This window comes from Metarhizium brunneum, chromosome 5, assembly GCF_013426205.1.
Source record: "Metarhizium brunneum chromosome 5, complete sequence".
Lineage (NCBI taxonomy): Eukaryota > Fungi > Ascomycota > Sordariomycetes > Hypocreales > Clavicipitaceae > Metarhizium > Metarhizium brunneum.
Window position 1 is genome coordinate 79,385 of NC_089426.1, and position 23,784 is coordinate 103,168.

The 23,784-nt window shown below is 33.7% G+C and overlaps 3 protein-coding genes across 3 annotated transcripts; 2 read left to right on the forward strand and 1 right to left on the reverse strand.

Moving 5' to 3' along the window:
• Positions 1-69: 69 nt before the first annotated feature.
• abcB_7 (ABC multidrug transporter B) lies at positions 70-5,057 on the forward strand (the record flags this gene model as incomplete). Its single annotated transcript, XM_066131169.1, has 12 exons — positions 70-598; positions 664-890; positions 961-1,240; positions 1,329-1,547; positions 1,607-2,367; positions 2,435-2,597; positions 2,664-2,999; positions 3,060-3,183; positions 3,232-3,411; positions 3,478-4,242; positions 4,317-4,691; positions 4,814-5,057. 12 exons carry the CDS (start codon positions 70-72, stop codon positions 5,055-5,057), a joined length of 4,203 nt encoding a protein of 1,400 aa, XP_065987386.1.
• Positions 5,058-6,017: 960 nt separating this feature from the next.
• On the forward strand, positions 6,018-7,878 carry G6M90_00g081040 (uncharacterized protein; the record flags this gene model as incomplete). The annotated part of the gene is made up of 4 exons (XM_014683968.1): positions 6,018-6,195; positions 6,285-6,460; positions 6,566-6,840; positions 6,903-7,878. The coding sequence occupies 4 exons, from the start codon at positions 6,018-6,020 to the stop codon at positions 7,876-7,878; spliced, it is 1,605 nt and encodes a 534-aa protein (XP_014539454.1).
• An 8,881-nt stretch (positions 7,879-16,759) lies between these two features.
• On the reverse strand, positions 16,760-22,965 carry Tf2-12_13 (Transposon Tf2-12 polyprotein; the record flags this gene model as incomplete). Its single annotated transcript, XM_066131170.1, has 2 exons — positions 16,760-20,410; positions 21,043-22,965. The coding sequence occupies 2 exons, from the start codon at positions 22,963-22,965 to the stop codon at positions 16,760-16,762; spliced, it is 5,574 nt and encodes a 1,857-aa protein (XP_065987353.1).
• Between the last annotated feature and the right edge of the window lie 819 nt (positions 22,966-23,784).

Genomic DNA, 23,784 nt, shown 5'->3' on the forward strand with positions numbered 1-23,784 from the left:
CACCTTCTGCCTTTTTTTGCTCCATGGTTGCAGAGCGGCAAGAATCGCGGCTAATCGCGGCTTGTCAAGATGACCTTCTCGGTTTATATCGCGCTTCAAATTGTGCTTCTGGCGTTATGGGCCAGTTCGGCCGCCCCTTCAACCAAGACCACTCTGGCGACGGTTTCATTAACAATTGCGGGCTTCATACTATTTGCCAATTTGTCGTACTTGGAGCACACGCGCTCACTACGTCCATCGACGCCCATTACCATCTATCTGGGCATCTCCATCTTGCTGGATCTCGCACGTGTGCGCACCCTGTTCTTTATTCCCGGCAGCCAGTCGGTTGCCAAAGTCAATCTGGCCAGCTTCTGCGTCAAGCTGATCATTTTTTTGTTGGAGCTGACGGAGAAGCGGCGGCTACTCCTGCCCGCGTGGCAAGATGCTTCTCCAGAGGCAGTGGGCAGTGTCTATAATAGAGTACTCTTTTGGTGGCTGAATAGCCTTTTCATGAAAGGGTTCCGCAACTTGATCAGCATAAACTCATTACCGGTCCTCGATACGGAGCTTCTCAAGACGGCAAATCCAACAGAGCTCGTGGAGAAATGGAACAGAGGTGCGTCTCGGTACTCCAGCTGAGTGATTGACATAGTAAACCGCAATACTCACCATCACTTGCAGTGGATGCGTCCAAGAAAAATGCTCTGCTTTGGACATTTCTCCTTCATTACAAATGGGACTTATTAGCCGGTGTGGTACCGCGCTTGGCTTGCATCGGCTTCACATTTGCGCAGCCATTTCTACTGGAAAGAGTCCTTGACTTCACGGCAGAACCGGTTGAGTCGTCCAGGAAAGAGTTCGCCTATGGACTGATAGGCGCATACGCTATTGTGTATATTGGGAAAGCTGTACGAGAACTGTCCTCGTTTTTCTCTTTTTCTGGCAAACGGCAGAGTACTGACAGCAAACCACCGCAAGGCAACCTTTACTGCATATCAGCACAAGACGTATCGCCTCCTCACAATGTTCCGCGGCAGCCTCATTTCCCTCATCTTTTCCAAGACTCTTCGTATGAGTGCTACCAAGATTTCCGATGCCGAAGCCATCACATTGATGAGCGCTGATATTGATCGCATTGCCCTGAGTCTGGAGCTTGTGCACGAGTTTTACTCCAGTTTCATCGAAATCGCATTGTCCATGTGGCTACTGTACAGACTGCTCGGTGTCGCCATGGCGGCTGCAACCGCCCATGTAGTTGGTGCGAATGCCCGTCAAAGAATACATTTCTACTCTCATTGTAAGCGAAGTGGGCTAACATGACTTCTCAAAAGTATGCCTAGTGTTAGGGATACCTATAGCCGCCGCCGCAGGCAATGCAAACGTCCCATGGTTGGAAGCTATCGAGAGACGTTTGGCTGTGACGACGAAAATGCTGGGTTCGATGAAGGCAATTAAGATGACTGGCCTAACAAACGTCATGTCCAACGTCATTTCGAGCCTCAGATCGTTAGAAATTGGTGCGTCACGCCGCCATCGTATCTTTACTGTCTTGGAGGCCGTTACATGTGAGTACTCCCGTTTTCATGCGGTGATGGAAACCCAGTTGACGAAATCGACTCTACAGCATACACGTCCGATGCTTTCTCCTCCGTATGGGGGTTTGGAGTCTTCATTCTTCTTGCGCGATCGAACAATACTACGACATTGACAGAAGGAATCGCATTCTCGGCATTGTCTCTTTTTTCGCTCCAGGTCCAGCCTTTAACATTTATTCTGAATGGTTTTGAAGATATTCAAACAATTATTAACTCTTTTAACCGCATACAAGAACATCTAGCATCTGAAGAAAGAGAAGATCCCAGAGACACTCCGGAAACTAGGAAGAATCTCGAAAGGGACTCCTCCTCCGAGACGTCGCTTGGTTTCGGAGAACCAAAAGCAGTACCTCTAGGATCTGTGTCCGCACTTGGCGACACAAATGCTGCCATTGTTATCAAAGACGCCACAACTGGATATTCTGCCGAGTCATCCATTCTCAATGGCATAAATCTCGAAATTAGCCGCGGCAAAACGACCGTGGTGGTGGGACCAGTAGGATGCGGCAAATCAACTCTGCTGAGACTTATCCTTGGAGAAATGCCTGTAACTAGCGGAACAGTCTCGACATCATTCTCAAGGGCAGCATTCTGTCCACAGTCTCCATGGATCACCTGGGGCACCATCCAAAACAACATCATTGGAATGTCTAGGTGGGACAAGCCCTGGTATAATACTGTGGTGAAAGCCTGCGCGCTCTCAGCGGATTTCGAGCAATTACGAGACGGGGATCAAACCAACGTGGGAACTAGGGGCTCCAGACTTAGTGGAGGGCAGCAAATGCGTCTTGTGAGCAATCATGTGTCCACTGGCGAACATGTGTACGTGTGCGTCGCTAACAGCTTGCCGTCCCCAGTCGTTAGCAAGAGCCCTTTACTCTAGAAATCAAGTCATGGTACTTGATGACGTGCTCACCGGTCTTGACCGAGCCACCGAAGCAAGCATTCTTGATGCAGTTTTCGGCCCTAGTGGGCTCTTGAGATCGTCACAGACTACCGTGGTGCTAACTACGAATTCGAGTGAGTAGCTGTAGTCAAATAGGCAGTGGTAGAGATTATTGGCTAACAAACGACAACAATGAAAAGTCAACCATGTGCAATATGCAGACTATATTGTTATTCTGAACAAGGATGGGACCGTTGCCGAGCAAGGCACAAGGGACTCTTTGTCGACCTCTGTAGGCTACATAGAACGACTATCTGGCATAGTGCAGGGGACCACGGTTCGACCAGAGTTCGAACTCGCCGAGGAGACGCTTCAGGAGCTCGGCCTGCCTGACGAGGATGAAGAACAAGATGTCACGAGTCGCGGAACAAGTGATTGGAGGATCTACGCTTACTTCATTCACATCGCGGGGAAATGGACCTTCCTCTTGTATCTCTTTGGATGCGCATGCTTCATTTTCGGGCTCAACTTTCCTTGTAAGTCCAGGACTGGAAATTTCTTCACCACCTATTCGAAAGTCGCTAACACCTTCCCAGCAATCTGGTTGCAGTGGTGGACCAATGCGAACGCAAAGACGCCCAACGACAAGATTGGCTACTGGCTAGGCATCTACGGCCTGCTGGGAGCCTTGGCGGTTTTGGGTTGTTTTGCCTCAGATTGGTAATTTACCTGCCTCAATTGCTACGCTGTCATCTAATCATTTCTCAGGATATTCAATATCATTCTGCTGCCTAAAATATCGAGAAAGTTTCATGAGCTTTTGCTCGCGACAACCATGAAGCAAGTCTTGCCTTTCACATGTTTACTCTTGTTCAACTTTCTAACTTCTCTCTTAAGCGCGCCGACATCCTTTTTAACATCAACTGATGCTGGCCAAATTGCCAACAGGTGTGTTTCATGACCTACTTGTTTCATTGGCTATGAGACTGACGCAGAGTGCTCTGTCATCGACAGGTTTAGTCAAGATTTGCAATTAGTTGACAACGATCTGGCACATGCCCTAGACCAGACAGTTGTTCAGCTATTTACTGTTGTCATTTCTGCTGTTTTAGTCTTCACCGGCTCAGGCTACTTGGCCGCAACGGTCCCCGTGTGCATCTTCTTTGTCTACATGATACAGTTTTACTATCTACGTACATCACGTCAGCTTCGAATCATAGACATTGAAGCCAAGGCCCCTTTATTCTCTCAGTTCCTGGAAACTCTGGCGGGTGTGTCCTGTATCCGTGCCTACGGGTGGACAGACAACTACCTCCAACGCAACTATCATGTGCTCAATACATCTCAGAGGCCCTATTATCTACTCTGGTGCATACAAAGATGGCTCAATCTAGTTCTAGATTTAATGGTCGGCGGCATCGCTGTTATCCTCGTTGCTTTTGCAACCGCCACTGCCGGTGGAAAGACTGGCTATCTTGGCGTTGCTCTATTCGGCATCATTAATTTTAGTGGCACGCTTCAGACTCTTATCGCACAGTGGACACAATTGGAGACGGCCCTTGGCGCCATAAGTCGTATAAGATCATACGTCTCAAACACTCCATCCGAAAACCAAGGGGCCAATACACGTCATCCTCCGGAGGGCTGGCCCTTAAGTGGCACAATCGAGTTTAGTAATGTCTCGGCTTCGTATCAGTCTTCTCAAGAGCCAGTCTTGAAAGATGTCAATCTATCCATCAATGCTGGCGAGAAGGTGGCCATTTGTGGCCGTACAGGCAGGTAAGTTTTGCTCCGTTTTTGCGACACAACTTTAAAGGTTCGGTGTTGACTTTCCACGTTTCTCCTTTGCGCAGTGGCAAAACGTCTTTAATCTCCACGTTGCTACGCCTTCTTGAGCTGGATACGGGAAGTGTTACTATTGATGGTGTGGACATTAGTACGATTCCCCGGCAGGAGGTGCGCTTACGGCTGAACACGCTACCTCAAGAGCCGTTTTTCTTACAAGCCAGTATACGCGATAATGTTGATCTATTGCACTTATCCGATGATGATTCTATTATTGCCGCGCTTCGGTCCGTAAATCTGTGGCAGATGCTGGAGGAACGCGGTGGGCTGGATGAGATGATCAGCGAAGAACTTCTCTCCCACGGGCAGCGGCAGCTATTCTGCCTCGCACGCGCCATTGTGAAGCCCAGCAGTATAGTCATTATAGATGAGGCAACCAGCAGGTATGTTACAAGTCCAACTTTGGAGAGACTTTGTTTTTGATTCACTACCTTGCATGGTTCGCCACAAAATACAGGCGTGTATCAGCTCGCCTCACGCAACCACATTACTAATGGGTGCATAGTGTCAACTCGGATGAAGAAGAAATAATGGAGCGATTTCTACAAGATGACTTTCGTGGCCGAACCATCATCGCCGTCGCCCACAAGTTACACACAGTGTTGGACTTTGACCGTGTTGTGCTCATGGACAAAGGCCACATTCTTGAGAATGGTAATCCGCGGGAGCTTCTCGCGAACTCTGAGTCTGCTTTTCATTCTCTGTACATGAGCTTATCTACTGTATCTGAGAAGAAACAAGGCCAATAAAAGAAGTTGAAGGATGGTCTGGGAAATTGAAGTTTACAAATATCATGGCAGCACAAAAAAGGGAAAAAAATCTTATAGAGTAGACCACAAAGAGATCAGAACCTTGTAGAGTATAGAACGGGTCGGATCAATCTCTGTAAATGTTCTCCAACTAAGTGCGAGGCACGATCCCAGAAACTTAAAAAAAAGCAAACATAATGTATTCAAAAGATGGGAGTACCAAGTTGGTATGGACTCAGCAGTAAGGGTCTGGTGGACTATTTTTATTAATACTGTGAACATTTTCGCCCTGCCATGTACCCAACAGTGCCCGGTAGTTACTTGGCCGTTCATTCTACTCCGCGGTGCTGCCACGGGTCAGGTTACTATTGACATTGATGTATGTATCCGACCACTCATCACTGCTTTCAGCTCACTGCTTGGCCGCAAAGTTGCATACCATGACTTATTGTAGTCTCATTAGCTCTGAGTCCATCGGAGTAGTAGCCCCATGAAACAAAGCCAGGCCGCAAAATTTGCGTTTTCCTTCTTTTTCCAATGCACTTACCGAGACTGTGATTAGGCAGATGCCTTCACTATACTACCAGTTGACGTCTTACATGCCATCTGGTGAGAACCAACGTCCCATCCAGGTGGATCGACCCGCCATATATTTCTGCAGTCAGCGTGCAGTAGCCGAGCTGCTACTCAGAGTAAGCACAGGTAGCATGCTTACTGCGTCCTTCCAACAGGTTCGAGGATACTTGAACCCGATTTTAATCACGCCTGGTGGCACAGAACAGCGGCACTACTTTCTTTGTGATTCCAGAGGCGGGTCGTTTAAGTCCGACATGCATAGCAATGCCTCGCAGCGATTATAAATACGTTAAATACTCCCATGGTCTGCTGACGGATACAAGAGTGGATTCGGTTTAGTATGAGGACGAGTACGTAATTGTTACTCACAAGCTGTGTTTCAACATGCGTCTAGTAGTCATCACCTCTTTAATTGCCTGGATAGGGTCCTTCTCCCTCTGCGATGGCAGAGAAAATCCAGCGGCCCAACTACGCCCAAAGTTGACTCAACGCGGCGTTCGCTTTGACAAGTGGACTCGGAACGGCGCTGTTCCCAGGAAATTCGACAGCGTCAGTACAAGAAGTGAGTAGAAGGGTATTCAAGCCGTTTTCTTGTGTAAACTAAATGAAATGATGCTCATGGTTAGCAAACTAATTAATCCACGAACACAGGATTCGCTGTTAATGGCACCGGGATTCCTGATGTTGATTTCGACATTGGTGAAGCATATGCGGGGACGCTTTCCACTACCAAGGATATAAATGGAACTGATAGATTTTACTTCTGGTTCCAACCCTCACCTAATCCGGCTGCGAGGAAGGAGATTGTTATCTGGCTTAATGGTGGTGTAAGTCATTCCTAATGTAGGGGGATAAAGGAGCTGGGCACTGTACCCATGACGCCGATTGTATTACTTTTGGTCTCGAGACTAACTTTCTTGACGCTTTCCTAGCCCGGATGCTCATCCCTCGAGGGTTTTCTGCAGGAAAATGGGCCTTTCTTATGGCAGTATGGCACCTTTAAACCCGTCCCAAATCCGTGGGGCTGGCACCAGCTCAGTAACGTGCTCTGGGTAGAACAGCCAATTAGAACGGGCTTCTCCCAGGGAAATGTGACGGCTAGGAATGAGGATGATGTAGCGAAGCAGTTTTTAGGCTTCTTTAGGAACTTTGTTCAGACATTTTCCATGCAAGGATACAAGGTGTACATTACGGGGGAGTCTTATGCGTAAGTCTTGGTGCCAAGTCTGAAACCTGATGAATCGATTCGACTAATGAAATCGGCAATAGCGGCATGTACTGCCCGTATATTGCGAACGCTATGCTAGATGCAAACGACACAAGCCACTTTAACATGAAGGGTATGATGATCTACGATCCTGTTATCGGCGATACCAGGCTTCAAAACGATATGGTCGCGGTTCCTTTTATCGATTCCAACCGGAACTTATTTCCACTCAACGATTCATTTGTCAAAGAAATCCACCGTGCTGACAACAATTGCGGCTTTGCCGCCTTGCGTGCAAAGCACCTCAGCTACCCACCAAAGGGTCGATTGCCCTCCGTCCTGCCGGGTCTCGACCCAAGGACGGGTGAGGTACTTCCAGCCTGCAGTCTCTCGCAGCGCGTTCAAGATGCCGTCACTGCGCTCAATCCATGCTTCAACATATACCAGATAGCAACAACCTGCCCCTTGTTATGGGACGTGCTCGGCTTCCCCGGTGCCTTTGAGTATCTACCTCAGGGTGCCTCGCTCTACTTCAACCGCACAGATGTCAAGAAAGCCATTCATGCTCCTCTCAATGTCAATTGGATGTCGTGCTCCGACGATTCTGTCTTTGCTGGTGACGGCGCGGACCACTCCGAGCCGTCTTCCAACCGTGTTCTGGGTCGTGTCATAGACGGCACGCAAAACGTCATTATTGGCCACGGTGCATTGGACTTTGGTCTCATTGCCAATGGCACACTTATGATAATTCAAAACATGACATTTGGTGGAAAGCAGGGCTTCCACAAGCGCCCTGTTGAACCATTTTACGTCCCATACCACACTGATGGCGCTGATGCCACATTAGCAGGCGCTGGTGTTTTCGGCACGGCGCACACGGAACGTGGCTTAACGTATGTTGGCGTTTCGCTGGCCGGCCACATGATTCCCCAGTACGCGCCAAGCGCCGCGTACCGACATCTCGAGTTTCTTCTCGGCCGAGTCGATTCGCTTAGCAGCACTAGGCCGTTTACCACTGATTCTGAGAGTTCTGTGTAGTTGAACATTCAACATGTGTTAAAAAGGCGGTCGTAGCCAACAGATGTACTAGATATATATGCTATCGCTAATTTGAACCTTCAAATGTTCTCGATAACTTATTGGATACCCTATAGGGGGTGGGGGCCTCATGTAACGGCTAAGGTTTCTAAGGGATAAACTAGTTATAGTTTATATTAGTAAAGCTACTAAGGCAGTTAATTTAAGTAATTAGGTATTATATTAATAATAGGTTATAAATTATAATTAAGTAATTAAAGTTAAAAAGTTATAAGTAAAGCTTAAATTAATATAATAATTATTATTAAAAGCTAAAAAACTAAAATTTATTTATAAAATAAAATTAAAAATCCTTATATATTATAATAAATTACTTTTTTTATTATAATATTTTCTTTTAAATTATTATTATAATTATAATTTTACTTATATAAATTATAATTTCTTTTATAATTTAAATATAATAATTATTTTAATTATTAATTTATTATTTACTTTATTTATATTACTTTATAGCTTATATAATTAGCTTAATTTATAGCTTACTTTTTATATATAACTAGGTTATAATATAATATTCTTTTTTTTATAGTTTTATTTTTAAAACCTAAGTTTTATTTTATAAATAATTTTATAATTTTTTTTTTTATTAATAAGTTTTTTTTTTTTTTATTTTTTAGAATATTTTATTAATATTATATTTAATTATATTTTTAAGCTAAAATTAAATATAAAAAATAATAATAATTATAAATATATTAATTTTATTAATATTATAAATTTATTTAATTACCTTATAAATATACCTTATATTTATTATTTTAAAAATAATAAATTTATTAACTTAAATATAAAAAATCTAAAATTATATTAAAAATAAGAATTTAAAATTATTTTATTATAATATAATAAAATTAAATATTAAGAATAAAATTTTATTTACTTTAAATACTTATAAGTATTAAGTAATAAATAATTTAAATATAATAAGTATTTTTAAAAAAAGTAATTAATTTACTTTTAAGTTAAGTAAAAAGTTTTTAAATCTAGGTTTTTTTATATTTTTTATACTTTTTAATAAAATTACCTTAATAAGTACTAGTATTTTCTTAGGTATTTTATAGGTTTTTATATATTTTTTTTATATTTATAACTTTTTTATTTAATAAAATATTAATATATTTTATTTTTTATTTTTATATTTAAAATTTATTTTATTTTATATTTTTTATTATTTAAAACTTTAATATTTTTTTTTATTAATATATTATTTAATATTTTTTTAAAAAATAAAATATATATTATAAAATAATTTTTTATAGTTTTTAATAATAAAAATTTATAATTATTTATTAATATTTATTTTTTAATAATAAATAATTTTAATTTTTTATAATTTAATTTATTATTTAATTATATTATTTTAATATTTTATTAAAATAAATAAATTATATTTTTTTTCTTAAAAATTAATTTTTTTAATTTTTTTTAATTATAATATTATATTATTTTTTTTTATATAAATTTTAATTTATATTATATTTTTTTATATAATTTTTTTAGTTTATTTATTTATAATATTATTTATTTTACTTATAATTTTTTATATTATATTTAAAATACTTTAAAATTAAATTTATAATTAATATAAGCTAATATTTATTTTATTAATTCTAATATTAAATTATTATAAGCTAATTATATTATAAGTAATTATTTTACTTAATTATTTTATTAATAATTAATATAATATTATAAATATTATTTAAGTATTTAATTTAATTTTTTTATTTATTTATTTATTTATAAATAATATATAATATTTAACTTATAATTTATTTTAAGTTATATTATAAATACTTATTAAAACTTAAAAGTAAATATATTTTTTTTATTTAATATAATTTTTTTTAATAATTTATAATTACTTATTATTATTTATAAAAATATATATATAAGTTTTTTTATATTACTTATTTTTTTATATAATAAAAAATATTTATATTTTATAAGTTTATTTATAATTATAAATATATTATTATATTTTATATTAATTATTAGTTTTTTTAATATTAATAGCTTTATAATATAATTAAAAGCTATTAATTTTTATAATTATATTAATATTAATAATAATTATAATTTTTTATATAACTTATATTATAAAGCTTTATTTTTTTTATATTATATATATTTATTAATAACTTTTTTAATTATTTTCTTAATTTCTAAGAAATTATATTATTATTATATTTTATTTAATATTTTATAAATTTCTTAATATTTATAAACTAAGTATTTATATATTTTTTTAATATATTTTTCTTATAAGTTTAATAATATTTAAATTTTTTCTTTATATATTAGTATTTTTTTTAAGTAATATATATATTTTATTAATATATTCTTAATATATTATATATTATTTATTATTTATTAATATATTTTATTATATATTAGATTTTATTTTTATACTTTTAATATAATATTTAATTATATTTATTAAAAGTTATTATTTTTATTAATTTTAAAAAGTTATTTTATTATTATAAATACTTTTATATTATAATTATTTTTTTAACTTAAAATATTTATTTATTTATTTTTAGATTTTTTTTAATAAATAATTTTATAATTAAATTCTAAAAAATATTTAACTTATTAAATTTATTATTTATTTAATTATTATATTATTATAAAATAAAAAATATTTTTATAATTAATATATATTTTAATTTTATATTTATTTTTTATAAAATAATATTTAAATTCTTTAAAAATATTAATAATTATTAAGAATTTTTTATTATAAATAAAATAATTAAGTTTTATTTTATAAAGTTTTTTTAAGTAAAATATAATAAAATATAATTTTTTATTATTATTTTTTTATTTAACTTATATTTTTAAAATAAAATTTAATAAATTAATTTTTAATTTTATTTTTTTTTTTAAATTAAAAATTTTTAAAATAAGTTTAAATATAATAAGTTTTTTAATTTTATTAAAAGTATATTATATTTTATTATTTTAATTTTATTATTTATTTTTTTTAATAAATTTATTTAAAAGTATTATAATTTTATTATAACTTTTAATAAATTTTTTATAATAATTTATAAAGCTTTTAAAGCTTTATATATTCTTAATATTTTTTAATATTAATTAGTTTTTTATTATTTTAATTTTAATTTTTTTTATTTATATTTTATTTAATTATATTATATATTTTAAAAAGTTTACTTTTTAAGTATAAAATTTACTTTTTATTAATTTTATTAATAATTTTATATTTTATAATATTTATAATATTTTATATATATATTTTTTATAATTTTTTAAGGTTTTTAAAAAAATTAATATATTATTTAAATATATTATTATAAAATTATTTAAATATTTTTATAATATATTATTAATTATTTATTAAAATATTATTAATATATTAATAAGCTTAAATAATATTATTAGGTATTTAAATAATTTAAACTTTATTTTAAAGGTTATTTTTTATTTATAGTTTTTTTTTATTTAAATTAAATTATATATTTTTTTTAGGTTTAAAATAATAAATTAATTTATTTTATATAATTAATTTTATAATTTAAAAATAAGTAATAATAATATTTAATTTTTTATAATAATTATATTTAATTATTAATAATTTATTATTAATTATAATTTTTTATTTTTTTTTAAAATAAATATAATTAAGTATTTAGCTTTTAATATAAATACTTTAATATAACTTTTTATTAATATTTTATTAATATACTTTTATAATATTTTAAGTTTTTTTATATTTAAGTTATAAATTTTATAAAATATTATTAACTTTTTATTTATTAATTTAATTTAATAATTTTATTAATTATATTTTAATAATTTAATTTTTAATTTTTTTATAAATAACTTTTTATATTTTTAGTATTTTTTAGGGATATTTTTAAGTTTTTTTTTTTTATTATTAAGCTTTTATTATTTTTATTATTTTTATTTTTTTTTTTTTAAGTTTTTTATTTATATTTATAAGATTTTTTTTTAAGATAATAATAATTTTTTAGATTTTAGCTTTTATTTTCTTATTATTTATTATTATTTATATTTTAATTTATAATATTATTAAAATTATTATAATAAATTTAATTATTTTTTTTCTTATATTTATTATTTTTATATTATTTATTTATTATTATTAGTTTTTAAATAATTTATTTAAAAGTTTTTTTTTTTTTAAAATTTTATTTATAAGCTAAATTATAATAAAAATTATTTTTTTTTTTAAATTTTATTAATTTTATTAATTTAAAGTTTTATTTTACTTTAATTAGCTTATTTTTTAATTAATTAATAGGTTATTTTTTTATAATTATAAGTATTTTAATACTAGATTATATTTTAATATATTTATAATATTAAGTTAAATTACTTTTAAATAACTTTAAATTTATACTTTAAAATAATTAGTTTTTTAATTAATAATTTTATTATTATAAATAAAAAGTTTTTTTTTAATATTAATTAATTTATATAATATTTTTTTATATTTTTATAATAATTAATAATAATTAATAACTTTAAATAAAATATAATTATTTATTATATTATTATTTATAAGTATATAAATATAATATTTTATAATTTTAATATTTAATATTATTTTATTACTTTATTTATTTTTAATTATATTAAAAGTTATTAATATTTTTTTTTATATTAATTTATAGCTTTTTTATAAATAATATATTTTATTTTTTAAGTTTTTTAAAATAGATTTTTTTATAATTTATTATTTTATTTTTTAATATTATTTTATAAGTTTTATTTTATTTTATAAATACTTAAAGTAAAACTTATTATTAAATATTTAATATAAATAATTATAAATTTAGTTTTTTATTTTTTTATATTTTTTATATTTTAAGTTATTATAATTTATTATATATTTTTTATTATATTTAAGATTAAATTTTTATTTATTATATTATTTATTTAATTATTATTTATTATAATATATTAATTTTATAGTTTTTTTAGGGTTTTTTTATTTAAATATATTTAATATTTATTATATTTATTTATATATTATTAATATTTTATATTATTATTTATATTATTTTTTAGCTTTATTTATTATATATTTTAAATAATTTAATAATAAGTATATTATATAGTTTTTTATTTTATATTAAAATAACTTAAATAATAATTTTTTTTTATATATTAGAATTTTTTTTTTATATATATATTAATATTATTACTTATTTTTTATATATATATATAATTAATATATATTTAATTTATATATATTTATAAAATTTATATAAGCTTAATATTTAATAAGTATATTTAAATTAGGTTTTAAAATTATTATTTAATTATTATTAATTATTTTTATTTTTTATTTTAAGAGTTTTTATTTAAAATATAATACTTTAATTAAATATTTTTTTATTTTAAATAAAAATATATTTAATTATATTATAATTTAAAAATATATTTAATATATTATAAATATATATAATACTTATATTAAATATATATATTTTATATATTTTAATAAAAGTTTAAAATTATTTTTTTTTTTTTAAAAAATTATAATATTTAATTTTTTATTATTATAATAATATTTATTATTAAAATAAAAATTATAAAATATTTTTTTATTAATATAAAAAAATATTATTATATAGCTTATTTTTATATAATTATTAGTTTTATAAGTATTTTTTTTTTATTTTATTTATTTTTAAATACTTTTAAAATATTTAAAATTATATTATTATTATTAATACTTATTTTTTTTATTTTATTTTTTAATTTATTAAAAGTAATAAAAATTTATATATTTTATTTTTTTTTATATTATTATTTTTTTTAAATTTTTTTTATTTTTACTTATTATTATACTTAATTAAGAATTTTTTAATATAAGTTTTTATTTAAATATTTTAATAATTTTAGTTTATAAAGTTTTTTTTATTTTATTATTATAAATATTCTTTTTTTTAATAATTATTTATTTAGGTTTTTTTATATTAATTATTTAGCTATTTATAGCTTATTTTTTATAAAGTTTATAATTTTTTTTTTTAATTTTCTTAGTTTTTTTAGAAATTATTTTTTTTTTTATTTATTATTTATATAAATATAATAATTATTATTATAATAAAAAGTTTAATTAAGATTTTTATATTTTATTTTTAATTTAATAACTTTAATTTTTTATTAGTTAATAAAATTAAGTTATTTTTTACCTTTTTTTAATATTAGCTTTTATTTTTTCTTAGGTTTTTTATATTTATTAATAAAATATCTTAGTTTTTTATAATTATAATATTTTTTTTTTTTTATTATTTTTCTTAATAATATTAAGTTTTATTTATTTAAAATTAAAAGTATAATTATAAGTAATAAGTTTATTATACTTTTTATATTAATTAGCTTAATAACTTTTTTTTTTAATAAAATTTTAGGTTTTTTTATTTTATTTTTTTTATATATATTATTAATATTATTTATTATTAATTTATATTATTATAATAATATAATTTAATAAGTTATTTAGTTTATTTTTTTTATAAAGTTTATTTTTAACTTTTTTTTTAAATTTTTTATAAAAAGCTAATATAAAAAGTTTATTTTTTTAATTAAGCTAAAATATAAATTATTAAAAATAAATAATATAATTAAATATTAATTTCTTTTATTTAAGCTTATTAATATAATACTTAATAGTTTTAATTTTATTAATTATTTTAAAAGCTTTTTTAATAACTTTTTTAAATTTATTATAACTTTTAAAAATAATATTAATTTCTTTTTTATAATTATTTTTTTTATTAAAATAATTTTTTATAATAAGTTTAAATTATATAAGTATTACTTTTATTATATATTTTTTTATATATAATATTTTAATAAAAAATTCTTTTATTTTAATTAAAAATTATTAATAATAAGCTTTAAGTTAAATAAAAAATTCTTAAAATATACCTAAAAATTTATTATATAATTTTAATATTTTAAGTCTAAGAATTTTTTTTAAGTTTTTTTTAATTATAATAATAATTATAACTTATTTTTATTATTTTTCTTTTATTTATTAGATTTATTTTTAAAAATATATAATTTTAATAAGTATTTTATAAGTAAAAATAATTATTAGTTTTTTTTAGGTTTTATTTAATTTAAATATAATAATAATTTTATATAATATTATATTAATAATTATTAAGTATTACTTAAAGTAATATAATAATAATTTAAATAAAAGCTTTTAATATATAATAATTAAAATTTTTAAGGGATAAATTAATTATAATTTATATTAATAAAATTATTAAGGTAATTAATTTAAGTAATTAAATATTATATTAATAATAAGTTATAAATTATAATTAAATAATTAAAATTAAAAAGTTATAAGTAAAGCTTAAATTAATATAATAATTATTATTAAAAGCTAAAAAGTTAAAGTTTATTTATAAAGTAAAATTAAAAGTTTTTATATATTATAATAAATTATTTTTCTTATTATAATATTTTCTTTTAAATTATTATTATAATTATAATTTTATTTATATAAATTATAATTTCTTTTATAATTTAAATATAATAATTACTTTAATTATTAATTTATTATTTGCCTTATTTATACCACTTTATAGCTTATATAGCTGGCCTAACTTATAGCTTGCTTCCTGTATATAACTGGGTTGTAACACCTCACGAGCTATTATGTAACTAAAAAGAGACACACTCCACCCCCTGAATGTAACGGCTAAGGTTCCCAAGGGATAAACTAGTCGTAGTTTATGTTGGCAGAGCCACTAGGGCAGTCAATCTGAGCAGTTGGGTGTTACGTTGGTAATAGGTCGTAGACCGTAACCAAGTGATCAGAGTCAAAGAGTTGTAAGCGAGGCTTATTCAATGTAATGATCTGTGTTGAAAGCTAAGGAGCTAGAGGCTATCTATGAAGCGAATTTGGGGGTCCCTATATACTACGGTTGCTAGTTATCGCGGAGGTGAGCATCCTCGATGCTCACTTCCAAACACTGGTGAGCGTTGTGCATGCTCACTTATAATAACTGAGCGTCCTTCCCATTGGTCCTGTCGTGCCGACCAATGTTCCGTGGCCCGTCATGCCTGTGCCGCCCGGCGGCTCCATGCAGCCGGCCCAACCTGCAGCCTACGTGCTGGGTCGTAACACGATGTCCCCTCTCCCATGGTCTTGTCCTCAAGACCTAGGCCTTGTTTCATAAGTAGTTCCTCTGCCCTTTTCTTTTCGTTGGTAAGTTCCTCTTTCTTTTCATCCTTTGTGATGTCCTTCTGACGCCATGTCCAGTCGTACCGTCGTTCCTCGTACCCGAAAGCGAAAAGATCCCTCGTTGAAGGCTCCTTCTACCTTACGGAACGATCGCTTGGCTGATTCCATTGAATCGTTTGGTTACGACGTCATGCCGTGTTCCTTTTGTTCCGCCCGTGGTCTTCGTTGCAAGATGATTGAGCGTTCCTCCAAGTGCGGGGAATGCGTGCGGCGGGGGCGTTCCTGTGATGCTTCTGGTGTCGCGATTAGCTCGCGTAGGTGTCCTTTTTGTGTGTCACTGTTTTTTGCTAATGAGTGTCCTTGTAGTTGGTCGCATTATTTCCGAATCGAAACGTTTGGATCAGGAGGAAGAGAGAGCGGAAGAGCAAATGCTCAAGGCTCAGGCTGAGTTGAATGAAGCGCTGGCCCGTCTAGCGCGACTGCGCCGCCAAAAGCGGCAGTTGGTTACCAAGGGTCAACAAATGACTCGCTTGGGTCTGCAATCGCTGGATGAGTTGGAGGAGGAGGAGCGTCGCGAATCCGAGGCTGTTATCGATGCGCAATCTCTAGGCGCTATTGACGTGTTGGATTGGAACGCTGTGTTTGGGGATGCCTTGTTGAATGCTGCTGGTGATACTGCCGTAATAGGTGCTGGCAATTCTTCAGGTGCTCCGTAGGTTCCCATGTGTTTTCCTCGTCTCCATAGCTTTTCCATTTAATGAGATATTGGCGTGTTTTGTTTCTTGTCCTCATGTCTAAGATCCGTTCTACTTCATATTCCGTTTCGTTCATGACTTCGATGTCTTCTTCTGCTGGTGCATTGTTTGGTGCTTTCTCAAGAAGTGAAATGTGTACTATAGGATGATTCCTCATAGTCTTTGGTAATGAAAGTTCGTAGTTGTTTGTCGATATTCTTTTCTTGATAGCGAATGGTCCTAATTTTTTGTAGTCCAATTTGTCGCTTGGTCGCGTTGTTTTGATGTTTCGTCGGAGTAGGTAGACCATGTCTCCCTCCCCAAAGATTGGTCCCTTCGATCTTTTACGATTATGGTATTGTGCCATTCTGTTTCGTACGAATTCCAATTCGTGTCGCATTTCTTCGTGCAATCTCTTCAGTTCATCTGCTTGCAGCATCGCTCGTTCTGCTTGCGGTCCTTCGCGCTGTGTTCGAAATACTTCGGGATTAAATCCGTAATTGGCGTAGGCTGGTGTTTGCTTTGTCGATTCTGATATCGAGCTATTGTAAGCCAATTGCGCTGTAGGTAACCATTTAACCCAATCGTCCTGTTGATGATTGATGTAACATCGTAGATACTGTTCAAGCGTCTGGTTCAATCTTTCCGTCTGTCCATCTGTCTGTGGATGGTATGCGGTGCTTAACTTGTGATTCGTTCCAAGTTGTGCCATAAGTGCTTGCCAAAACTTAGAAGTAAATGTACTTCCTCTGTCCGATATGATTTCTTCTGGCAGTCCATGGTTACTTGCTATTGTTCGTAAGAACACATATGCAAGTTCTTCTGCATTGCTTGCTTCTCTGTACGGTAAAAAGTATCCGTATTTTGTGAGTCTATCCGTGACCACGAATATGCTGTCATATTCCACGTTGGTCATTGGTTCTTTTGACATTGGTAGCTTCGTAATATGATCGAAAGCTATCGATTCCCATGGTCGTGTTGGTACTGGTAATGGTTGCAGTTCTCCGTATGGCTTATGTCGTGAAGCCTTACTTTTTCCGCATTGTATGCATTCGTTGACAACCTTTTCGACCATTTTCTTGATTCCTGAGAAATCGTATTGTCGTCGTATCTTATCCAGTGTCTTGCGGATTCCTTGATGTCCGTAGACTGGATGTTCATGCATTTCTTTGATGCATTCTTCTTGTAATTCTGGTGGTATCCAGATTTTCTCTCCATACATTGGTACTCCTCCTGGGTGGCATGTGCATCCCGTCGGTACGTCCCCAATGTGTTGTATATTGTCTGTTGCCCATTGGTGTATTTTGCCGTATACTGGGTCTTCTTTCTGTACTTTCAATATGGCATTCAGTTGTTTCTGCTGGAAATTGCCATTTTTATTGATCTCAAGGAGTGGTCCTGTTGCTGTAGGTACTCCTGTATCGTAGTCGCTTCTTCGACTTAGAGCGTCTGCTCGTCCGTTCTCGGATCCTTTTCGATGGATGATTTCGTAGTCGAATTCTGAAAGATATTCGGCCCATCGAATTTGTCGTCCATTCAATTGTTGCGTCGTCGCAAAATGAGAGATGTTCTTATGATCGGTATACACCTTAACTTTGTGTTTGCTTCCCATGAGATAGTGTCTAAATTCCTTGAAAGCATTGATGATTGCTAGGAATTCTTTGTCGTAGATGGGGTAGTTGAGTTCTGCTCCATGAAGTTTCTTCGAGTAGAACGCAATAGGGTGTAGTTTTCCGTCATCGTCTCTTTGTCCAACTTGTGCTCCTAGAGCAAAGTCTGATGAGTCGGTTTCTAGTTCCGTTTCTTTTTCTGGGTCGAAGGTTCTCAAAACAGGTTCGGATGTGATGAGTTCTTTGATCTTGTCAAAGGCACATTGCGCCTCATCGTTCCAATTCCACTGCTTATCCTTCTTGGTGAGTTCATCCAAGGGTGCTGCGATTTCGCCGTAGCTCTTGATGAATCTCCTGTAATAGTTCGCAAAGCCTCTAAAGCTTTGTATGTCCTTGACATTCTTCGGTGTTGGCCAGTTCCTTACTGCCTCAATCTTTGTCTTTTCCATTCGTATCTCGTTTGGTCGTATCGTGTGTCCTAGGAAGTCTACTTCCTGGGTATGGAATTTGCTTTTTGCTGGTTCCACTAGTAACTTCGCGTCTTGTAGCGCTTGTAGTACCTTGTGTACATGTCTTTTGTGGTCTTCCAGGGTTTTTGAGAAGATCAGTATATCGTCCAGATACACTACCACAAAATTGTCCAAATATTTTCGTAGTACGCTGTTGATCATTCGTTGGAATGTCGCTGGTGCGTTGGTAAGCCCGAATGGCATTACCAGGTATTCGAATAGTCCGAACTTCGTTCTAAAGGCTGTCTTCCATTCATGGCCTTTCTTTATTCGAATCAAATTGTATGCTCCCTTCAGGTCCAAAGCGGTGAACCAATTCATTCCGTGCAATCGGTCCCGTAGTTCCGATATTAGTGGCAACGGTGTTCGATCCTTCATGGTAATCGCGTTCAATCGCCGATAGTCCACTACTAACCGCAGTTTCCCGTTTTTCTTTGGAACAAACATAACTGGGTATCCAGCTTCTGATGTGGATGCTCTGATGTAGCCTTTCGCTAACATCTCGTCGATGTACTCCCGTAGTGTTTCGAGTTCTCTTGCGTTTAAGTTGTAAATCTTATGGAATGTTGTCGACTTTCCGTCTATCAATTCAATCTGATGATCCCATTGGCTGTGTTCTGGTAATCCGGTTTCTAATTCTTCTGCGAATAATTTTTCGTATTTCCGGTATTCCTTAGGGATATTCTTGAGTCTTTCTTCTTTCGTTATTGGGCTTTTGTCGTCTTTATCGTTCTCGTTCCTCTTTTCTCCTTCGAGTTTCTTGTTTGTGTTCGCGAGGTCTTTCCTTAAGGTGGCAATAACCTTTCGGATCTTGGCTTTTGTCTTCTTGTTGCTTATTGTTGTTCGTATCCCGGTTTGTAGCGCCGTCGAGGTCGTTACGGTGGATCCAATTGTTTTGACTGCTTTTCTGCCGCTTGTTTGTTGTCGTTGGTCCTTGGATAACTTGCTTGAAGGTTCTTTTTCTTCAGAACTCTGTTCATGAGCTAAGTTATGACGAAATTTCGTTCTTTCTTCCGAATTCTGCTGATTCTGTTGGCCTGAAGTCTCGTTCCACTTCAGTTGGCCTGTCCTCCAGTTGATCAGTGGGTTACTCTCCCATAACCATGGGTACCCTAACACTAGGTCGTGTTCCGATACGTCCATAACATCGAGTTGAATCACTTCTGAATGACTTTGAATCTGTACTTCGAGATGATCAGTCTCTTGGTTAATGATTCCGTCATTATAGGCAAAAAGTTTTCCTTCGATATCAGTTAACTCGTATGGTGCCTCTTTGTGTTTCCACGGTAGTTGGTAACGATTCACAACTCTGGGTGAGATATAGTTGCCCATCGCGCCACTGTCCACAAGTATGCGAACGCGATGTCCCATGACTTCGGCGTCTAATACCATTTTGTCGCTTCGTCCGTTCTGGGTTGCGTTGAGGGTCATTAGCGTCTTTCTTTTCATGCCAGCCTGTAGCCCTTTTACAGATGGCGTGCCTCGTTTTTTGAGTTTTCCGGAATAGATTCTTCTGCGATTTGTCGTTTCATTTCTTGGTACCATTCTGTAGGTCCAGTTCCGTTTTGCGGGTGCTTGAAGCAAAACCCATCGTCAAACATTTGACATAGGCGATTGTAAATTTGGTTTTTCATTTCTCCGTGTTTTTCGCATCTTGGGTTGTCGCAGTTTACCGCATACTTCCTGTTGCATCTGGGGTTGAACTTCTGTTCGTTGTACCACTTATCCAACTGTTGTTCACTGTGGTATGTTGATTCTGTGGTTCCCCTGGGGTCTTTCTGTTCGAGTATGTCTAATGCTCGCTGTGTCCGTTTGTATGCTGCTGGTGTTCCACATTGCCACTTGTGCCATTCCCTGGCCTTATCTACCATATGTTCTGAACAATTAGGTAGTGGGCATACCATGTGGTCTTTTGTTTCACATCGAGGTGACTTGAGTAGTAACTCCCTTCTGTGTGTTGGGATTTTTCCCTCATACACATACTGATGCCACTGCCTGTTCTTCGTATGTACATGTAACTGGCATGTGTCTGATTCACATACGTCCGTAGGATCTGTATGAGCTCGGCATTTGATGGGTGTGTTTGAATCGGGTTCCAAGATCATCGTTTGATCGTTATTGATTATCTTCACTCTCCATTCTAGGAGTTCCCATCTGAAGTATGGTGCTTTGATCGGATATCCTTTCATCCTGATCGGAAACGCATCCAATCGTGCCTTGGTTTGAAAGTGTGCCTGGCACATTGCAAACGCGCATGATGCCCATGCTAAACGTGTATGTTCCGCGTGTCTTGGTGAGAGTCTAGGATCGTCTTCCTTCTCTCCTTCCGGAAACCATAGTGTCTGGTTTTCCATTGCCGTGGTGGTGTCCACTGCTAGAATAGGAATTGCGAAATGTTTTCCTGTTGGTGCGGGGAAATATCGCTGTACAGCTTGTTCTTGTGTGGCTGTCAGCCTTGCAGGCGTTTCTTCCTCGCTTCGTTCGTCTTCGGACGCTTCTGGAGTATCTAGGATTGCGTTGTCGTCATCGACGCTCATTTCCCTTACTCTATCTTCCGGTTCGTCGAAGGTGGTGAGGATTTGTGCGTCTTGCTCCTCCCTATATTGTTGTTCCCTTCGATTCTTCCTTGCTTCTGCTTGTTGTCGCACCCAATCGAGAATTTCTTGGTGCGAGTCTTCGTCCAAATATTCTGGCGATTTTGGTTCATGGAGTTCCTTTCGTCCCGTCATTGCAAGCGTTCTCTTTTCCATTGATTGTTCGTCCAGGTCTTCTTGTACCAGTTGTTTGGCTACTTGCAGTCCGTTTCCTATGAAGTTCATAATTTTCTTCTTTGGTTTTCTTGGTTCTTTTGGAAACCATCCTCTTTCTTGTTTGCTGCTCATGTGAACGTAGCAGTTGTCGTCATAGCAGAAGGTCCAGTTGAGGTTCTTATGTTCCACCTCTGATTCGGTAACTTCGATTTTCTGTTGGTTAGTAGAATTGAGTTGTTTCTTACCTCCTTCTGGTACTGGCTTCCATTCTTTCCTGGGTTTCTTGCATTTATTGGCGAAATGTCCTGGTTTTCCGCAGTTGTAGCATTTCTTTTCCTTTTTGTCGTCTTTCTTGGTAGCGTCAAGCTCCATTCGTCCAGGGTTAAGAGTGTGACCATAGGCAATAGGTTCGTCACGCTTTCTGCGTTGATTGGCTTGGTAACTCTTCCCTTTGGCAGGGCTCCAGGTTCCTTTACCCTGTTTCTTCTGTATGCGTCGCTGATACTGTCTGTCGTCGATTCGTACCGCCATAGCGATGTAGTCCGATAAGTTGTCTGGTCTGTTCTCCCTGTAGAGTTCATCTTTGACTTCTTCCTTAAGTCCTTTATAGAAAGCTGACATAAGAGGTTCGTCCTCCCAGTCAAGCTGAGATGCAAGTTGTCTGAAGCGAGCGGCATAATCGGATGCCGATCCCTTCTGCTTGAGCCCGTCGATGTAGTACTCAGCAGCCCTAGCTTCGTCAACTGTTCCAAAGGCCTTTTTGATAGCTTTTTCGAATTCATCGTAACTTTCGAAAATGGTGTTGGTTTCTTCTTCGCGGTCGTCTTTTTCTTTGTTAAGGTAGTCCCTCATAATGGGTTCAAACCATGCGAGTGCCACTCCCGTCATACACCCTCCTGCGTGCAGTACCTTGGCAGAGGATTCTTCCATTTTGGTCGGGAATTGTCGGTGGTAAGCCCTGAGTTGAGTGAGGAATCCTTGAAGCGCACCCGGGGATCCGTCGTACGGTCCTGGTGCCCTGGGTCTAAGGATTTCTCCCAAGTCCTTTTTAATTGTGGCCGCAGTCGTGGCTTGTTCCTGCCGTTCTTCTTCCATCTGTTGGACCCGTTCCCGAAGGCGTATGATCTCAGCAAGCATGTCGTGAGCAGAGATGGTGGTTGGTCCCTCTCGGGTTTCATTGGATCCAGATGCGGTGGTAGTCTCGCGTGGTGCCATGTTGACAGTTATCAGGTATTGCTCAGAGTGACGCGGTAGTAGTCTGAACAAGAGCTTTCAACGTGTAACGGCTAAGGTTCCCAAGGGATAAACTAGTCGTAGTTTATGTTGGCAGAGCCACTAGGGCAGTCAATCTGAGCAGTTGGGTGTTACGTTGGTAATAGGTCGTAGACCGTAACCAAGTGATCAGAGTCAAAGAGTTGTAAGCGAGGCTTATTCAATGTAATGATCTGTGTTGAAAGCTAAGGAGCTAGAGGCTATCTATGAAGCGAATTTGGGGGTCCCTATATACTACGGTTGCTAGTTATCGCGGAGGTGAGCATCCTCGATGCTCACTTCCAAACACTGGTGAGCGTTGTGCATGCTCACTTATAATAACTGAGCGTCCTTCCCATTGGTCCTGTCGTGCCGACCAATGTTCCGTGGCCCGTCATGCCTGTGCCGCCCGGCGGCTCCATGCAGCCGGCCCAACCTGCAGCCTACGTGCTGGGTCGTAACACTGAATTATTTGTCGTGCGTGACCTGATAGGGTAGTTTATAGCAGGGGGTAATATGCTAATTATAGCTTATATATTTTAAGAAATTAAATATTAAGAAAATTTTATATAAAGCTTTTTTTAATTAATTATGATTTTTTATTAGGTCTTGTATATAAAATAATTTAAGGGTTAACCTGTATAGTCTAACCCTTGTATAATTAACTACCTGTAACCTAATAAGGTTAATAAAGTAGGGTCCGCTAGCTATATTAATAATTTATTTGCTAATAATAAGTAGCTATTAAGTAATATAGTAGGGATTAATAAAAGTATATTAATT